Here is an 18,388-nt window from a genome sequence, read left to right as displayed (position 1 = left end):
TTAGACGTATGATAGAAGGACTAAAATTGCATAAATATAAAAGTTAGAGTACTAAAATTGCTCCAAAAGAATGCTGAGGGACAATTTCTGAGGAATGGAAACTGCAGCTGAGCCTTTTATCTTAACTATTACCATCCCCTTTTGTAATTTTATTTTAAACTGTTAACAATAAAGGGAGTAGCCCATCAAATTACATTTACATGAAATTACAAACATTTTAGTTTTGAGGTTGACCTGTCTTAGGGTTTGCTTTTATTCCGTTTCATTTTTTTTCCTTACACTGTACTATTTCGTGTAAAGATATTCAATTATCGGCACAAATAAATGCAGCTGCGTCGGAGTTTGCAAGGGAAAATAGTGATATTTTTTCCTCTAAATTGATTTTTTTTTATTATGTATAAAAGATTAAGCGATGTTAAAAAGTTGCATGAATCTCTAATTTAAGAGGGAACGTTCTTCAAGAGAATGTTCACTTAAAATGATGAACGATCCCTTGCTTCCCTTCACATCCAAACTCCTACATCAGAACAGGTTCAGAACTCAGTTTCTGGACTGAAACAATCAGCTCACAAGTTATCGTTGAGGACAACATTGACATGACACGTTCAAATTGCCCAAGAAATGAAACAGATAACGACACAAATATAAGTCAACAAGCACTGAATTTCTTGCCACTGCTACAAACAAGACCATTTAGGATCCTGTTATATGTAAGGGATAAGGTACATTCCAGCAGTATACTATAAAGCTACTTTCAGTACTAGGAACTAGGAAGCATATATCTGATCACCCTGAACACATGAATGACAAAATATAGAATGAAAAAAAGGATCATCCTTAAACGCAAATCCTCACAAACCCGGTTGACGGGACAATTCAAATGAACATTCCTTACAAGGCAACTTAAGTCCAAACCCCCAACTATTTGAGGTACCCCTGCAATTAGCAAAAACAAACATTATATGATAAAATAGGAAATGCTCATGAACAATAAACATTCTACCATCTCCCATATATCACAATTGCATCTTCCCTTGTCTGCACACCCCCCTTTCAAAAACATTAGTGATAAGGAAATTAGAGATGAGAGCTAACAAGCACTAATATGGACTCGAGACACGACACGAAAATGGACATAACATCAGTCTATTATGGAGTCGGAAAAATAATTTTAGAGTTAGACCATGTCATTCAAGTGCCAATGTCCCACACGTATCGGAGACACGACACAGCACCAAAATGGTTGGGTGTGTCCACGACTGATAGGAGAGGAGGAAAAGGACAAAAGCTTTACCCTGTGACTGCAATTGCTGAAATGGACCTCAACCTTCTTAAACCTTCAAAGCAGCTTTATGCACCATGGTTTCCTTATGTATTTGATGACAACTTTTTTCCACAAGATCAAGCAGTTTCTCCAAGTTGGCAGCCCATGAGTTAAGAATGTCGTTGCTATCCTTGACTGTTTGGAAAAAAACTATTCCCATTGGCCTATCAATCTTAGCCACCAGAGCCTTAGACACAACCATCTCTGAGAGATGTTTCTCAGCTTCCTGAGTTTCATAAGGAAAATTAAATAGGATTTTCACGCTACGTGGAGAAAAATATTTTTTTAACACACAAGTGAGGTATATTCAGATTACATCCATATTCAAATTAAGCTCAATAAAAAATGAGAAAAGAACAAGCTTGAGGTGGCGAGTGAACTAAAGCAGCAAACCACATAGACAGGTGCTGCCAATTATCTTCAAAATAATCCTTGGTACTTCAATATATGTTGAACACATCAAGAAATACATTTGAAGTATATTCACTTGAGATCCATATTAAAATTAAGCTCAACAGGAAACACAAACCCCTATCATCCCTCACTAGCCTCACATCGCGAGGAGATAGCATTCTCATTATAAAACTAGTATAAGTGATGGGACAATTTATCACAGCAACACCTACAGTATATAATCAAAAAGGCATTACAAACCTGCACACTGAGACATAAGAGATCGGCAAGTCTCTTCAAAGTAATTCTGGCATAGTACTTTGATACAACAAGGATGTTCTGAAAGGTAAGATAAGTACTCCAGATTAATGATCACGAGAAGTGTGAAATAAAAGGCACATCCTATTATACCGACCAACTAAATTGATGGGATAGGAAGAAAGAAATACAATGGCGCCAGTTAATTACATGTTCAATTATTCTTTGCCTCAGATCTTCTTCTGCTTTTTCACCCAAAGATTTTCCAGAAATCTTCTCACTCTCAAACTCAGTCTTATATGCATCCCAGAGAGATGTCCATTGGATGACCTCCATGGTGACTATTTGTTTCAAAAGCAGCCTATGACAAAATGACGAAGAAATCATAACAAATCATTTGAACATGTGCAGGAAGACACATGAGATCAAAATTAGGAAACATACTTAAAGTTTGGAATCTCAGACAGATTCTTATCCTCCAAGGTCGAATTGAGAAGGCTTGACTGCATTGGATCATGTGGTGCTAGAACCAAGTACCAGCATATTTTTCTCAGGATCTACACATACAGATAATATTCAGAAAAGGACAATTAACAATACAATCTACAAAAAAAGGACGGCCCAGTGCATGAGGCTCCCACCTAGTAGGATCTAGAGAGGGTAGAGGTATGCACCATCACCCTCCCAAGCGAAGAGGTTGTTTCTAGGATTTGAACTCATGACCTCGGGCAAGCAACCTTACCATTGTGTCAAGGCTCACCCTCATAAAGGGCAGCCCAATGCATGAGGCTCCCACCTAGTGGGATATGGGGGGATAGATGTATGCAACCTACACTCGCAAGCAAAGAAGTTGTCACTAGAATTTGAACTCATGACCTCCATGTCACAAGGCATGAAGGCAAGCAACTTCATCATTGTGCCGGGGCTCACCCTCTTAACAGTACAATAAATAATAACAAATAAAGCAAATAAAGCCCACCGGAATCCACTCTGCAGAGTTTTCTTTGACAGACGGAATATCATATATTGACTTGTAGCAACGGCAAATTTCAAGGTAGTCATTGTTATGGGAATAATACCTTCAAACATAAACAAAAACCATCATAAGATGATAAAGATTTTTAATATCCACAGCATGCAGCAACATGTAATATGTATATTGCAGAATATGTATAATAAAAAAACAATTATCTATATCATTCCTTCCACAGTACTGAAAGTGATACAGAAGTCAAAAAGCAAATTAGCAAACTGGAAAGCAGAGAGGAACCCATTGGCAATTACTACATAATACTTGACTAAGAAATTTTCCTTTCACTGTAGTTTAGTCACATGTTACACACATTTCTCCAAACAAGCTCAAATAAAATCATTTTCAAAGACATAATTTAAATGAACCAGGCATCAACAACAACAACAACTTGGCATGAATGAGAAATGATAAATAATGTTTTTGCACATACGGTGATGATATTAGATGTCTGACAATGTGTCATCCCAAGTACCATTGTATTTGATTGGTCAAAAAATATTAAGTTGACTAACTGTCAAATCCAAACCATTCTTAATTCTATTTTCTTAGCCAATCAGATAGAATGGGACATAGTTGCAAAAATTGTGGGATAGCATATGATAATTGGAACCACACAATATTTACAATAAGATTGAATAGAAAGTGAGATATGAAATAGACAAATTTCAGGTACAAGAAAAAGAACGCAACAAGTAAGGAACTGGGGGTTCAATTACCGAATCATTAGTTCATAATAGAGTCGCTTCAACTCCAGCAAAGTTGGTATATCTGCAGCAGGCTCTTCAACAATATTATCACCTTCTTTAGCCTTTTTCTTTTCCTTAGATGCATTGGCATCAAATACTCTTGGACTAATCTTTCTTGAGAGTATTTGTGCACGGACATAATCCTGGCGATCTAGGCACAAACGAACCTACACATTTAACATAGAAAATTCTCAAATTGGCAGCTAAATTGCAACAAGAGAAATTACTGGCTTACATCTGAGGTATTACTCAATGAAATAGAAGAAATTCTCATACTTGCTCGAGAATGAATGCAATTTTCTCTGTTTTTGCCATGGCACCAAAAGTTTCCACCTGTTGAGATTTCCCATTATTAAGTACATTGAAAGCTAATTGTACTTATTAGTTATATAAAAGCCAACACAAAATGACACATCCACACTGACCGCGACTTCTTGCATCAAATCAGCTGCTTCGGCTATAAGTCCTTGTTCTTCCTTAATCTTTGCAAGTTTCTTAACCAATCGAGCTCTCTCAATCTCAACATATATCTAACAATAGATACAACATATAGATACACATCTTATTAGATTTACAATGCTATATTTGGTGAATATAAAATGGATTACATTGTGCAAACACTGTATGCCCACCTTCCCTGCAGATACACTGTTCAAAGTTTTGATAAGTTCTATGCGAGTCTCAACGTCCGGTGTCTCGTCAATGTATTGCATAGCCTGCTGGACCATTGCTGTTACAGCCTATGAGAACAAAATAAGCTTATTAATAATGAACCACAGTGAGATTCTTGTAAGGTTTAGAAGACAACTATATAACATCTGAACTTCAAGAAATGAAATTGGAAGTTGTAAAATGCTCATGATTTTGCAGATAGCTTATTCAAACATAACTCCAACCTGTACGGACTTAACATTCTCATGGTCCTAGCACACTAATTGGAAATACTAAAATCACTGAAGACCATTATACCATAATATTTTAGTCGCATTTGTGGTTGCGGATGACTATTGAAAATCTTGCTTTCTAATTAGGCAACTATACAATGTCGAGTTGGTTGTCTAAGCAAAATTTCCATCAACAATCAATTCTCCACTCTAAATTGCTAAACATTTATAAACAAACAATTTTCACCCTAAAACCCTAAACGAGACACAAAAAAAGCACCAACAGCTAAGAAAGGCTCTTTCCTTCCGCATCAATCAAAATCTAAAAACAATATTCCATGGACAAATGAACCATGATTACCTGCTTAAGCTGGCCACGTCGTTTGGATAACAGAATAATCTGGTCATTTAGGGTTTTCCAAGCTCGCGCTTCAAAGCAGAGCTTCAAGATGTCGGTGGCTGCCTTTCTGGTTCCGGCAACCTCACCGGCGAGCCTCATCTGCTTCTCTACATTGAGTAATTGCTCTATCGCCGCATCTAAATTTCCCGTATTCGCCTACAAAGCAAGTTCAGAAGATTCGTTTGTTTACAGTTATCACAATTGTCAAATTCAGCTGGAACAAATAAATAATTTAAATAACCAAACTAGGTATTATTACAAGATAGAGAAAATTCAAATGTGCAAAATTGAAGAGTAAAAGTGATAAAAGAAGTGATAAAAATAGGGAGAAGAAGAGATCGGATCGATGAATTGAGTGAAGGGAAAAAGTGAGAGAGAGAGTACCATTGTTGGGGTTGAGAGAGATCTTGAAGCTGAAGTATTCGCCGATTATTGATTGAAAATTGATGAAAATGGAAGAAACTTTGAGAGCAAGAATTTAATAGAAGCACTTCCTTTTATTAGGCCATGGGCCCAGTTGCCATCACCGACCGCAGCCCAACATTTTCGATAGCTAGGCCTCGGCCCATCTGGCTTCGTTCCTTATTTGGCATGTGCCATATAAGGGAATGGTTGAGTAAGCAAATACATTACATTATGATTTTGAGAATAAAGTATATATTTGAGATAATTTATCTCCTTCATCCAGTAAAAGTATGACATTTGTATTATTTTGTTTAATTTTAGAAATGTTTTTATAAAAAATGATTAAATATGACATATATCAAAATTTTAGAGGCTGTAGGAGATAATAGATCTCCTTATATCAGAAGATAATTAATTCTCTATCATTTTATACTTTTAGTGTGGCCATTGTATTGTGTGAAATTATATGTTGTGGCCCCTTATACGTTAAAACAATGGATTAATCAATACCCCATGGAGAGGAAGGGTACTAGACATGATTAGAGTATGATGTATAGGTTTATTTTTAGTGAATTTCCCCATTACAACCCTAAACACGTACCCTATTACATATTTATTATCGCTTAAGGGTTGTTACTTTTGAAGTATGTATTCAATAGTTATTTTTACTATAGTGTTATGGTTAAAGGTAGAAATTGTTTTATCTTAGTTTTTGTGGTGAGTGAAAACTAAATCCTTAATATACTTATCATTTTATTCTCTACAGTTTTTCATCATTACTACTTGATCACCTATGACTCTCACCTGCTTTATTTGGGTATATAGCACTTTATTGACATATCCTCAATATGCTTTATGAGTATCTCACTGTCTTGTATAGGTTTATTGAAGTATTCCTTTAGTGCATTACTTTTCTCACATTTGGTGAATAGGATGAGGATCATATATATTTGTTTATGTCTTAAGTCAATTAGAAAGTTTTATTCAATTAAAAAAAATTATAAAAAAAAATAATATTTTAATATTATTTTATGAAGTTTGATTGACTAATGATATAATGACATGAAAATTATGGGACAGAAAATCTTTGTCCATAAGGAAAATGAGCTGATATCCAGGAATCCTTCTGGACCCAACTCTATGATTTATTATCGGTCAGCTCATGCGCGAGTTCTATCTTTCGGTTTTATTATCCTTAATCTATTCAATTGTTTACAACAAACGTAATTTATTACAATGCATTAAATGTTATATACCAAGGCTGGTATGTTTGGAGTATATTAATACAATTTTTCGAGTATAAAATAAAGTGTAGCGCAAACTAAAATTGCTAAAAACTCAATTGTGAATTGGTGGCTTCCTTCTAGCTGGAGTGTAATCCATTGAAAACACTTCGCTCTCATTAACCTCTCCATCTTCTTTCGGCTTAAATTTGACATCAAACCCTTCCTTATGAGGTTCTTTAAGAACTCGAGCTGCACATAGTAAACATGTGAACGCAAATTAATAAAATTGGTTGGAAAATAAAAGGTGAATAAAACTATTATAATGGTACGATTTATGAGTTGAGTTTTGAGCAAAAAAACAAGAAAAATATAATTGTGAGATGATTATGAAGTTTTTTCTTGTCAATTATTATCATTTCTTTCCAAAACTCAACTCGTAAATAGATAACAAAATTAATTAATATTAATCATTATGATGTATAGTAAAATACCTCTGGCTTGCATGGAGATGAAGCAGACAATGAATACAAGCACGAGTAGCATGCGCTTGCAATGTACAACAGCCATCTTAAATAATTACTAGACTTTTGCTCTATAACAAGATGTTGTTCTGAATATGCCATACGCATGTTCATTTCTGACCCTTTTATAGACACAAATTATTAGCTACCACTTGCCTTGGCATGCTATGCATAAACCGGATAAAGCTTATATATATATATATATATATATATATATATATATATATATATATATATATATATATATATATATATATATATATATATATATATATATATATATATATATATATATATATATATATATATATATATATATATATATATATATATATATATATATATATATATATATATATATATCTCTGAATTATTTAATCCATTACTTTAAATTAAATAAATAATTGATGCATTCTTAATTAGTCATTTACAAATAAATACCATAGTGGGGGTAGTTTGTAAATGAGGGGTACTAGTGGTGTAGGAGGGTCAAATCACTGTCTTCTGCTGTCTGGCTTGAAATAGACGGCTAGATATGTGCTTTCAGGGAAAGGATTAAAGGAGAAAACCAGAAATCCATCACCTCCTTCAATGTCAACCTCCAATATTATACTCTAAATTTATGTGTATTTGGGCGACCTTAATTTCCCTTTTATCTTTAATTTTAATTGCTTCATTTAGATCATATAAGTAGAAAACATGTAAGCAATACAAGAGTCATTCACATCTAATTAATCACTCTTGAAGCAAATTGATGAAAAATAATATATTTTGTTCTAAATTATTCGTAAATTAATAACAAGACGTTAATCTAGTAGTCTAAGACTTCACTAGTTCTCCATAATAACCAAAAGGTGAAAGTTTGATTCATGTAAGTGACATTTGTTAGAAGGAACAACCATATGATTCGAAAGAAATTAATTCTTTACCTATGAGGTAAGAAAATATCATTATAGTACCAAAAAATATTGATAAATTAGATTTTAGATATCATATTTAATAGAGTGTGAGTATCAGTGCAATAATCTATATATCTCTTACTGTTTTATACACATTTTTAGAATACACTATAAAAGAGAGACATCAAATATTGAGAGGAGATCAAATGATGCACATATATTGTTATACAACAAATATTGCTGATATTGATAATGCTCCCTAACTATTTAACATGCATATTAGTTTGTGATAACTCTTGTCTCTAAAAACTTGACTAAAGTAACTCATCTTTTCAACTCATTCAGACGATCAAGAAACACCAGTAGGACCTGATTTTGTTGACTTTGGATTCAATAAGCAAATATTATTTTTATTTACATGCAAATATATAGGCCATTGACACTTCCTACTTATCATGCTTTACTTATAAGTTATAACCCTTTGTTCAAGATTCAAGAAAAAAACATAAAATATAACATGTATGTAAAGTTAAAATAATATTTTAATTTAGAGTCACATGAGATGAAATTTTAACTGCACAGTCCTTGATTTCTCAGATTCATCTGTTCTCCTTGATTTTGTATAGAAGCTCTTGCCATTTTGTGTTACATCCAAGTGAGATAATAATCACCCATTGAGATTATTGTTGATGGGCTCATGAAAGATGAAAAGTCAGTAACATTCGATGGGCTCATGAAAGATGAAACTAATACCTTAAGATTATTGTTGATGTCAAACCCTCTAATTATAAATGTGAAAACTGAAAAATTAAGAGAAACATTTGTGTTAGGCCAACCTGCTAAGTTACGTGTATTATTTTTGGACTTCAAATATCAACAATTTCACCCTCTTGTGTTAATTATAAATTATACACACATATGCACATACATGCATATATTCATTTATCGTAGGTTCATCAACAACTATCACGAATTTGTTAGCATGGCAACCATTGATTAGGACTTTTACTAAGAAAAAAGCATCACATAGTTTTGAAATATGTATAAATTGTTTTACGTTAATTAGCAAAAATTAACTTCAACTTTTTCCATTATGGCAAGTATCAATCAGTGAATTGCTTTGGTGTTTAAGATGATGGCAAGTATGATTTTTACTATATATATCTGGCCTTGTAATTGCTATAATGCTTGTTTCCTTCCCCTTGAGTTAGAATGCATAAGTAGGAGATTTGATTAATTAATGATTGAAGGGAGAAAAGCAGACACTGGTGAGACTAGCACCATTTTCTGATAAGACAGTGGACAATGTTTTTCTTGTTTAGAGGTGTAAGACAATGGACAGTTTTCGTATATCACATGGGAAGAGTTCGTTAATCATCTACTTGGGAGGCCTACATTGTCCCTTACAAATTGTGCATGAGCCGAACATGATTTGGAGGGGTATTCAAGGCTTTGACAATATAAATGGTAATGATTGAGGAATATATAATTATATATGTTCCCCTAAATCTATCTCAGACTAATAAAAATATATTATGTTGATTAAAAGTTATAAATATCTATTATTATTGTTGTTTTTCCTAACTAGTTTATTTATATGTTGTCATACATCCTCTATTATTATTATCATCGTCGTCTAACTACATATTATATTGCTCTCAACACCCTCTATTTCAATTATTATTATTATCACCATTAGACAAATCATCTTGTCTCTTACATAATTCTAATTAATGTTGTCCGAATCTAATTTTTGAATCCAAAATCTATCTTATATCTAATGAAATTCGACCATATTTTAGCTCAATCATAATCAAGCCAAACTAAGAAAGTAAATATGGTTGAGTCTTGCTCACTTCTAATTCCTTTTTTCATTCCCTAATGACATGAGATTACTTAAAGGACAAATGATACACTTGCACTCATTCGGCTAGAGAATGTTGAATGCATAGTTTTTTGCTTATTGATCACATTGTTCCATAATTACATATTCTCTCATTTATATCATCTATTAGATGCCTAATTCACTACATCCTTACATGAATCACTCTATAAAATTAATGTAAAAAGTGAGTAAATGACTAATCATTAAGCCATAAGCGCACATACTCATACCAAGTATAACTAAGCATGTTTTCCTCCGGATCCTTCTTGTTGTCTTATAAAGCATTGATAAATTTTCTCGTGTAAGCAAAAGGAAAGCAAGCAAAGCAATGAGTAAAGCTTAAATGTAGTTATGTGTATAAGGGTGAGCATGACTTATCCTATCTGCTCACCTGGTTTACTTTGATCATGATCGAACTTAAGTAATATCGGTTCTCATCGGATTTATGGTCGGGTTTGAGTTCAGAAATTAGACTCATACAATATTTAGGGTCACATATGTGACGAAGATCTTTGCCCTTGACCTTGTCAAGGTTTTGACGAAGATACCAACATCACCAAAAGGAAGATTACTTATGAAGACCAAGAAGATTAAAGCTTCAAGAAAATTAGTCTAAGTCTAAATAGGTAATTCTATCTTATACTCTTTAATATACCAAAGTAGTAATACTCAAAAGATTTTAAAAGAAATTGAAACACTTCAAGTTTTAAATGAAAACATTTTTTAAAATATGTGTAATAGGTTACTGAAATTGAAGTAACAGGTTACATGAGTGAGAATAAGTTATCCAACAAAATTTGAATTGGAGTAACCGATTACTCTGAGTGAATTTTAAATTCACTGTTGGACAGAGAGTTTGAGTAACCGATTACTCAAAGCGAGTAACCGATTACTCAATGTAATTTTTCAAGACGTCACGTTTGGGTGACCGATTACCCACTTGCTGTAATCGGTTACTGAGAGTTGTTACATCAGTTTTTCAGATTTAAAACTCAAGAGTTTTCATCCCAAATGAAATGCCTTCATTCCAAACAATTCCTAATCTTTCATAAAGACACAATGACTGATTGGAAAACCTATTTAAAGTTCTTAGAACTCACAATAATTTAACAACTCTTTCGTAACTCTTTCACACTTTTGTCACAACTTTCCTACACTTTTCTGAAATAGTTTTCTGCACTTCTAGCAACTTGAACTCAAACTTTCAAAGCTATTTTTCTGAGTTGCTTGAAGTAAAGTGTTTTAAAGTTTTGTAAACTTAAAGAGCATTATTACTAAGTATACAAAAAGAGTTTATTGGATTGCAAGTGTTATTATATTTCATACTTGTAAAGGCAATCCAGACCATCATTATAATTCTTCATTCATTGTAATTATTTTCTTTCACAATAGTGTGAATAGAAAGGAGATAGAGTTACTTGGAAAGGTATTTTCGAAGGGTATAAGTATTAGTGAGTGTGTAAGGTACATAGAGATCTCGAGGTGAAATATTGTAATTACAACTCATAATATTTAGTGGAAAATCTCTTGTGCTACAAGAGTACCGGACGTAGTCTTCGGTGGACAAGAAGGTGAACCAGTATAAAACATCAGTGTACTCTCTTCTCCCTTACCTCTTTGATTTATTCTTGTTATTTTCTGCAATATTATCTGTTGCACTTTAACTCTTCCTTTTGCAGAAAAAGTTGTCATATTTTCTAGTCAACTAATTCACTTTCTCTCTTAGTTGCAATCTCAGTCTTACAAGATAGGGGATACATATGACTCTACATATTGTCATTCACTCATCATGTTTATATGTGTCTCTATTTAATGTATAAAGTAATGACATCTCTTTGGTTGAAAATATCATTAATTCTCTAATTTTTCATCATATATATATATGTGTGATTAATAATATATATATATACATATATCATTTCATATGTCAATTTATATATTCATATTAATAAGCAAAATAGTGATAAGACTTTATGTAGAAGAGTATACATTATATTAAATCCGGTATAAGGTTCAAATTTAAAAATTGACCCGGACAATATCTAGGGTTAAGTTAACTTCGGGTGTAAGACAAAAAAATAACACTATCGAAAGTTAGAATCGGGTAAGAGATAAATGTCGCAACCCATGGTCATCTCTAATGTGTAGAATTGACATTATATCCACCCACAAAAAAGCCATTAAAATCACGTAAGCAAATTAGGAAGTTGAATACGCAATTTCTAATACAGTCCACAAGACAAGTCTAAGTGTAGGTTGATTGAAATCCAAATTTGAATTTGTTATGCTTAGAATCAGTCTATATGGTGATGGGGATCAATATGGTAACCCTAAAAAACTATAATCCATGTCATCCAGGCAAGTCGTCATCGACTTTCTTTTCTTTCCCATCCAATTTATTGATCTATTAAAAAATAAAAGAATTTTTTTGCAGGATTTGAACCAGGGAATACAGGTCAAAGGACAAAATAATAATAATTTAACAAGGAACCTTAGACTCGGCATATCTAAATAATAATCATATAATAATAATTAGTAGAATATCTATTATCATAGTAATAATAATCATAAAATAATAATATTATAATAATAACAATTCACCAAAAAAATACAAAAGTAGCTATTTGATTATAACTGGTATATTGTTATTTTAATAAAAGTAGCTATCTTGATAAATTAACGATTGCTTTATTCACTTTAATAATTTTTAAGTATGATATTATATTATTATCAGTCCCATGTATATCAGATTTATATGGGCTTTTAGTTATTTATAGGAATAATTATCTTAAATAAAAGCAATACTATTAGCATTTGAGAGAATTGATTCTATGGCTCAAAAAATGAAAAGTTGTATGTCTATTAAGAAAAACATGTTATATTACCAAAGTTAGCATTTTAGTTAAGCATACATTTTTCACTATCTAAGTCACTGGACTTTATTTAATGCATTTCTACGAGCCATTATTTTATGTATTGTGCTTAATAAAACTTATTTTTTCTATGCATTTCTAGTGTGTTATTATCTCATCAAGTTTATTAGGTAAATTAAAAAGATTCCAATAATTTTAGTATAACTTCTAAATTACTTGAACAATTGTACTGTACGTTTGGTCATATCTATTTGAAGTATTTTAGTACAAGTTTATGCTTACTAGACATTCATCAAAAATTATTGCTATTCTCGCATTAGTTCATTTCCAAATCACACTCACATTTAATTAGATTTAGTTTAAGAAAAACATATAATATTTAAATTATGATCATATTGAATTCTAATTATATATATACACAAAATTTAATTGGCGGAACATGTTTTTAGATGTTCACTAGCTTAGCTTTCATTATGTTGAAATTTGAGTGGTGATTTAATGTCATAAAGCATGGACTAAAGTTCCAACATCACTCAATTTTGAAGAGGTGAGGAGTTAAGATTGTGTAAGAGTTTAAAAATATCATGTTTTAAATAAAGAACATTTAGGTCTATTTTTTGTACATAATTTATTGGTTCTACACTAGGAATCTTTTGTTTAAGTGTATTGTAATATTTTTGTTTGTGATTTGGAGGTAATTTTTCTATATAGCATTATAATTTCCAACTAAATATATCCAGGATTTGTTGGATTTGTTTAACAAAAATGCTAGCTCCAATACATTAAGAAATATTTTCTCAGGGATATTATTGATTTTTTATTTTGTACTTCTACCTATTAGGTAATTGGCTAGCCCAATGTATTGGAAAAACTCAATTGTGTAAAAACTCTTTATATACAATTTTATTGAAGACATATCAATAAATAACAAATATTATTTATTTATCATTTTTAAGTTATTTTTGAAAACTTTAAACATGACTGAAATCATGTTGTTTTCTTTAAGAAATGATAAAAATCATGCATGTAGTACTATTTTCATAATATTTTTATATGTCTTACTTAGATTTATATTCTTCATTTTTTATATTTGTACTTCTACAAATTTTAGGATTAACTACATGATGTGGCTGATTACTTTAAATTTAATACTTTAACAATTTATCAATTCAAATTGTTTAATCTCAGTTTTTACGTATATACCTTTATATTTTACTATTTTTATTTATATATAGCCAAGATGGAGCGACATGTGTGAATGCAAGATATACTACTAGTTTTATTTCAATATTATGTGCATGATGTTAGGTTTGAATAAGTATCATTTCCATTAATGGAGAGACAAATACATTACTTTTCATGTGTTATTTTATTGCATATAAAATAATAAAAATATTTTATTATGTTATTGTTTCATTTTCTTTTTGCATGTTATCTCTCCACCATTAACTGAAACTCTTTCAATACTACTTTCCCCCCAAAAACTGAAACTCATTTCTCAATACCAGAATTCTTACGCAGCCTATTCAAATAACGTACAAAAACTGAGTTGTGCTTTTTGTCTTTATCTTCATTTTCTCATCACTCATCTTTTTCTTCTCTCTTTAATGCCTTTCCTCTGAAACCTTCTTCTCATTCACCAAACTCCTCTTTCAGCTACGTACGCTGCCGTTTAATCCTTCCCATGCTTTTTCATTCACTACGGATCCGTGTTTTCAAATTTTAATTCAATTTGTTTGAGCTTAATTTATATTTGTTACTTTTTATGCATCAATATTTGTTTTTCTGGTATAAAAAGGGTGTCGCCGTGAGGAATTTGCGAGACTGCCCATCCCGAAAGTGTCCTATCAAAAATTGAATATTTGACATTTTAGTCTACTTTAGAATACAGTAAAGCCTTATATCACTAAACCAACACATTGGTATTATTTGCTATAATTCAGTTTCATTTTTCTGTCCCTCTCATTAATCTAACTAAGGTATTATGCATGTTTTTATTTGTTATGATTATTGGGATGTGCGATATTTACTTATTTAATTGGATTCTATGCGTCTTATGATCACATTTTTCCATGCAGATAGAGGCATAAAGCCTTTGCATCTTGAACCTCTATAGTGCAATATGTCTACTGGTTCTTTAACCAAGGATGATAATAATATTACGAAGGCTTACATTGATGCAGCATCATGGATGTTTAATGTGGTCACATCTGTAGGAATAATCATCGTGAATAAATCCCTCCTAGCAACACATGGTTTTACTTTTGGTATACTCTCATCCTCCTATTTTTTTCCTCAATTTTCATCAGCAAAACTATTTTTACACAACTTTTCATTTCCTTCATTTTGCAAATGTGAGGCCATGGGTTGAAATCCAAACAACTTATTCCCTTGCAAGGATGATGTTATGCATATTTAATGTTCACATACCTTCGTGATGGAGAGTCTAAGAGTTAGTTTGAGAGTTGGATTTTGGAAGGGAAGGGAAAGATAAGACTTGGAAGCCATGAAATGAGATGACTCTCAAGCCTTCAATTTTCCTTAAAATCCAACTCCCAAACAAATCCTAAAGCACTAGGTGACACTGTGTGGAGATCCTCTCCAATATTGGATAGGAGTAACATATGTGGAAAAAAAAAACGATTATGATTATATATTATTTTCTATTAAAAAATAAATAAAAACTCTTCAAAAAAATCCCTTACTCAAATTTAAGTACGGGTTTTTTCAGTACTGGAGAGGAGTTGAACTCACTTTTTTATTTTTTATGTGTATCTGTTGGACCCGACCGTGACCAGGGAAGGAGCCTTCAACCACTAGGAAGTCCAATTGTTCATGGGGCATGGGAAGACTAGAGAGGTACAAATGAGACCCGCATTTTAAACCAATACCTCAAGACAATAGTTTCATGAGTTTTTCCACTTATAACATTTTTTTCTTTTCTCCTCCTCACATATCCAATGTGAGACTTCAGACTCGAATAAACCCAACAATATAGATAACTATAGATTAAAAAATGTGATTTAAAGTTTCGTAGACTTCTTACGTGAAACAACAACTTTGTTTCTGAACTTCTGCACTGTTCTTTAGTCCTGATTGCATTTATGTATCAATGTATCATATAATGCTACTATTCTGCAGCTACAACTTTAACTGGTCTGCATTTTACCACAACAACCTTGTTGACATTCATTCTTAAGCGACTGGGATATATCCAGGCCTCTCATCTTCCCTTGCCCGATCTCATCAAATATGTCTTATTTGCAAATTTCTCTATTGTTGGAATGAATGTGAGTTTAATGTGGAACTCTGTAGGTTTCTATCAGGTAAAAGCTCTTCGGATTTTGGCACAATGTTAAAATTTAACTTCCCCTGTGACAAAGATGAGTATTTATAATATTTTTTCTATTGTTGAAATGTGAATTTCAGATTGCTAAGCTGAGTATGATTCCAGTATCTTGTTTTCTGGAAGTAGTCTTGGACAATGTGAGATATTCAACAGACACTAAGCTTAGCATTTGTTTGGTTCTGCTTGGTGTTGCTGTCTGTACAGTCACTGATGTGAGTGTCAATGGTAAGGGTTTCATAGCTGCTGTAGTAGCAGTTTGGAGCACCGCACTTCAGCAGTATGTAAGTAACATACTAACACTGTATCAAACCCTAAATCTTAGTTGGGAGTTATCAAAAAGATCAAAAGGGAATTCCTAGTCATGTGCACATTTGGGTGCATGATACTTGTTAACGTTCATGTTTATGAGAAATTAACCAGCTTGTTATATATCTAATATTGACAAAATCCCAAGCCTGCAACAAATTTTATTTGTAAATTTGGATTTTGATTAGTGTTCTCAATTACATATTCTGGGTTACTCTGTGATTTAGTTCATTATAGCTCTAAACACTCCCTATTTTATTTAGGTGTCTTGATCTAGATTCAAGAATTCATATTCGGGGTTACTCTGTGATTCACTTATATTTTGCGCAGTATGTGCATTTTCTTCAGAGGAAATATTCTCTTGGATCGTTTAACTTGTTGGGACACACTGCACCAGCACAGGCAGCAAGCGTACTCCTATTAGGTCCCTTTCTGGACTATTGGTTGACAAAAAAACGAGTTGATGCCTACAGCTATAGTGTGACATCCATAGTAAGTTTTGTTTCTAATGCCTACCTTAATTAATTAAATGCTTTATTAAACTTTGGTGTATACCTCTTAATAATCATCTTGTGGGTCATGTGTCCGTCTACTATGTGATTGGGTGCCAAATTCTACTGTCAAAACTCAGAATTCAGTACGAGGTTACTTAATAAATTGCCAACTGGGAAGTTTAAAATCCCTTGGTTGAGTATGGTTAAAGGGGTAGTAAATAGTAATAAAAGTTTATGCTATTGTAACTTATCCAGATAACTTCCTTTCATGCCTGAGTTGCTTATCAGAGATATATTACCTTTTATATAGTCTCTTTGAGGAAACGAAGTGTCTTTCTTGCAAAAGAATTCTTCTTTTCCCTTCCTCTGTTTTTTACTCCTAGCATAATATGTATTTTTCTACTTTAGCTTTCCAGTACTATTAGGTCCTGAAAAGTCACCCATTATTCTTTCTGTATTATGTGCTTGCACTACTCAGGAGTTGGGACATTTCCTACTCCTTATAGTTCTTATGTATATTTACCATGACATGAAAAATTGTTTCCAGTCCCAGCACTTAGATACTGAATACTTGTCTCTCTGCAAGTCTGCATTACTAATGAGAGTAATGCCTTCTAGATTGATTTCTTTGGCACATAATGCTTTAGGATCATGCCTAATCAAAATACAATTATAGTGTGCGTATCCATACCATGTTTGTAGAAGGCATTTCGAAAGGTGCACAATCGTTCTTGTAATTCTGCATTTATTCTGCATATATTAGCAGCAAATTTGTTACACAGAGCTCTTTATATTCACAAAATTTGTGCATGCTTGAATATTATAACTACTATAATACTATTGTTATTAAAATGATCTGCTATTTCTCTTTGCAGTCGTTAATCATTATGTCTTGCACAATTGCGGTAGGGACAAACCTCAGCCAGTTCATATGTATTGGCAGGTTTTCCGCCTTGTCATTCCAAGTCATTGGCCATATGAAAACTATTCTGGTCCTGATCTTAGGATTCACTTTCTTTGGAAAAGAAGGTCTCAACCTACAAGTAGTTATAGGCATGATAATTGCAATAGCAGGAATGATTTGGTATGGCAATGCATCTTCTAAACCCGAAGGGAAGGAGCGTAGTAGCATTTCAATTCCTACCATTCCAACACAAGAGTATAGTGTACTAGTACCAGTATCCTCTGAAGTGGATGAGAAGAAATAGAAATCAGTGAATTGGTTCCACTTAAAGGAAAAAATATTTATGTTCCATTTTCCATAGTAATTGTTAAACAGTTACTACTTGTAATATCAAATTCACTATATTGTAGTCCTGTTTTCATCTTCCAAACAGATTGTTTATATGAGCAACCTCGCCACACCTATTCACAACACAACAAAAGGAAGTA

General features: G+C 32.5%; 3 protein-coding genes across 4 annotated transcripts; 1 reads left to right on the top strand and 2 right to left on the bottom strand.

Annotated features, from left to right (window-relative positions):
- On the bottom strand, positions 623-5,553 carry LOC109362158 (26S proteasome non-ATPase regulatory subunit 12 homolog A-like). 2 transcript variants are annotated; one of them, XM_019607767.1, is made up of 12 exons: positions 5,423-5,553; positions 5,000-5,194; positions 4,387-4,494; positions 4,180-4,284; positions 4,031-4,087; positions 3,725-3,921; positions 2,955-3,054; positions 2,420-2,532; positions 2,186-2,336; positions 1,979-2,056; positions 1,295-1,550; positions 623-936 (listed from the first exon to the last, which is right to left on the bottom strand). In XM_019607767.1, the coding sequence occupies exons 1-11, from the start codon at positions 5,423-5,425 to the stop codon at positions 1,332-1,334; spliced, it is 1,326 nt and encodes a 441-aa protein (XP_019463312.1). In that variant the 5' UTR covers positions 5,426-5,553; the 3' UTR covers positions 623-936; positions 1,295-1,331. The 2 variants fall into 2 exon arrangements, with proteins under 2 accessions (XP_019463312.1, XP_019463313.1); XM_019607768.1 differs by having other exon boundaries at positions 623-939; positions 1,298-1,550.
- On the bottom strand, positions 6,607-7,271 carry LOC109362159. Its single transcript, XM_019607769.1, has 2 exons — positions 7,161-7,271; positions 6,607-6,918 (listed from the first exon to the last, which is right to left on the bottom strand). The coding sequence occupies exons 1-2, from the start codon at positions 7,234-7,236 to the stop codon at positions 6,782-6,784; spliced, it is 213 nt and encodes a 70-aa protein (XP_019463314.1). The 5' UTR covers positions 7,237-7,271; the 3' UTR covers positions 6,607-6,781.
- LOC109362054 (UDP-galactose transporter 2-like) lies at positions 14,411-18,366 on the top strand. Its single transcript, XM_019607625.1, has 6 exons — positions 14,411-14,507; positions 14,926-15,114; positions 15,989-16,173; positions 16,277-16,477; positions 16,833-16,994; positions 17,872-18,366. The coding sequence occupies exons 2-6, from the start codon at positions 14,970-14,972 to the stop codon at positions 18,202-18,204; spliced, it is 1,026 nt and encodes a 341-aa protein (XP_019463170.1). The 5' UTR covers positions 14,411-14,507; positions 14,926-14,969; the 3' UTR covers positions 18,205-18,366.

The sequence above is a fragment of the Lupinus angustifolius genome, chromosome LG12 (genome assembly GCF_001865875.1).
Source record: "Lupinus angustifolius cultivar Tanjil chromosome LG12, LupAngTanjil_v1.0, whole genome shotgun sequence".
Classification (NCBI taxonomy): domain Eukaryota; kingdom Viridiplantae; phylum Streptophyta; class Magnoliopsida; order Fabales; family Fabaceae; genus Lupinus; species Lupinus angustifolius.
This window is presented reverse-complemented; position numbering and strand designations above follow the sequence as displayed.

Coding starts and splice junctions, on each gene's coding strand:
- LOC109362054 (XM_019607625.1), top strand. CDS start 14,970: ATGTCTACTGGTTCTTTAACCAAGGATGATAATAATATTACGAAGGCT. Junction 15,115..15,988: donor AACACATGGTTTTACTTTTG/GTATACTCTCAT, acceptor ACTATTCTGCAG/CTACAACTTTAACTGGTCTG. Junction 16,174..16,276: donor ACTCTGTAGGTTTCTATCAG/GTAAAAGCTCTT, acceptor TGTGAATTTCAG/ATTGCTAAGCTGAGTATGAT.
- LOC109362159 (XM_019607769.1), bottom strand. CDS start 7,236: ATGGCTGTTGTACATTGCAAGCGCATGCTACTCGTGCTTGTATTCATT. Junction 6,919..7,160: donor CATCTCCATGCAAGCCAGAG/GTATTTTACTAT, acceptor TACTATGTGCAG/CTCGAGTTCTTAAAGAACCT.
- LOC109362158 (XM_019607767.1), bottom strand. Junction 3,055..3,724: donor TATTATGAACTAATGATTCG/GTAATTGAACCC, acceptor TTATGTTTGAAG/GTATTATTCCCATAACAATG. Junction 2,533..2,954: donor ACTCTGCAGAGTGGATTCCG/GTGGGCTTTATT, acceptor CTGTATGTGTAG/ATCCTGAGAAAAATATGCTG.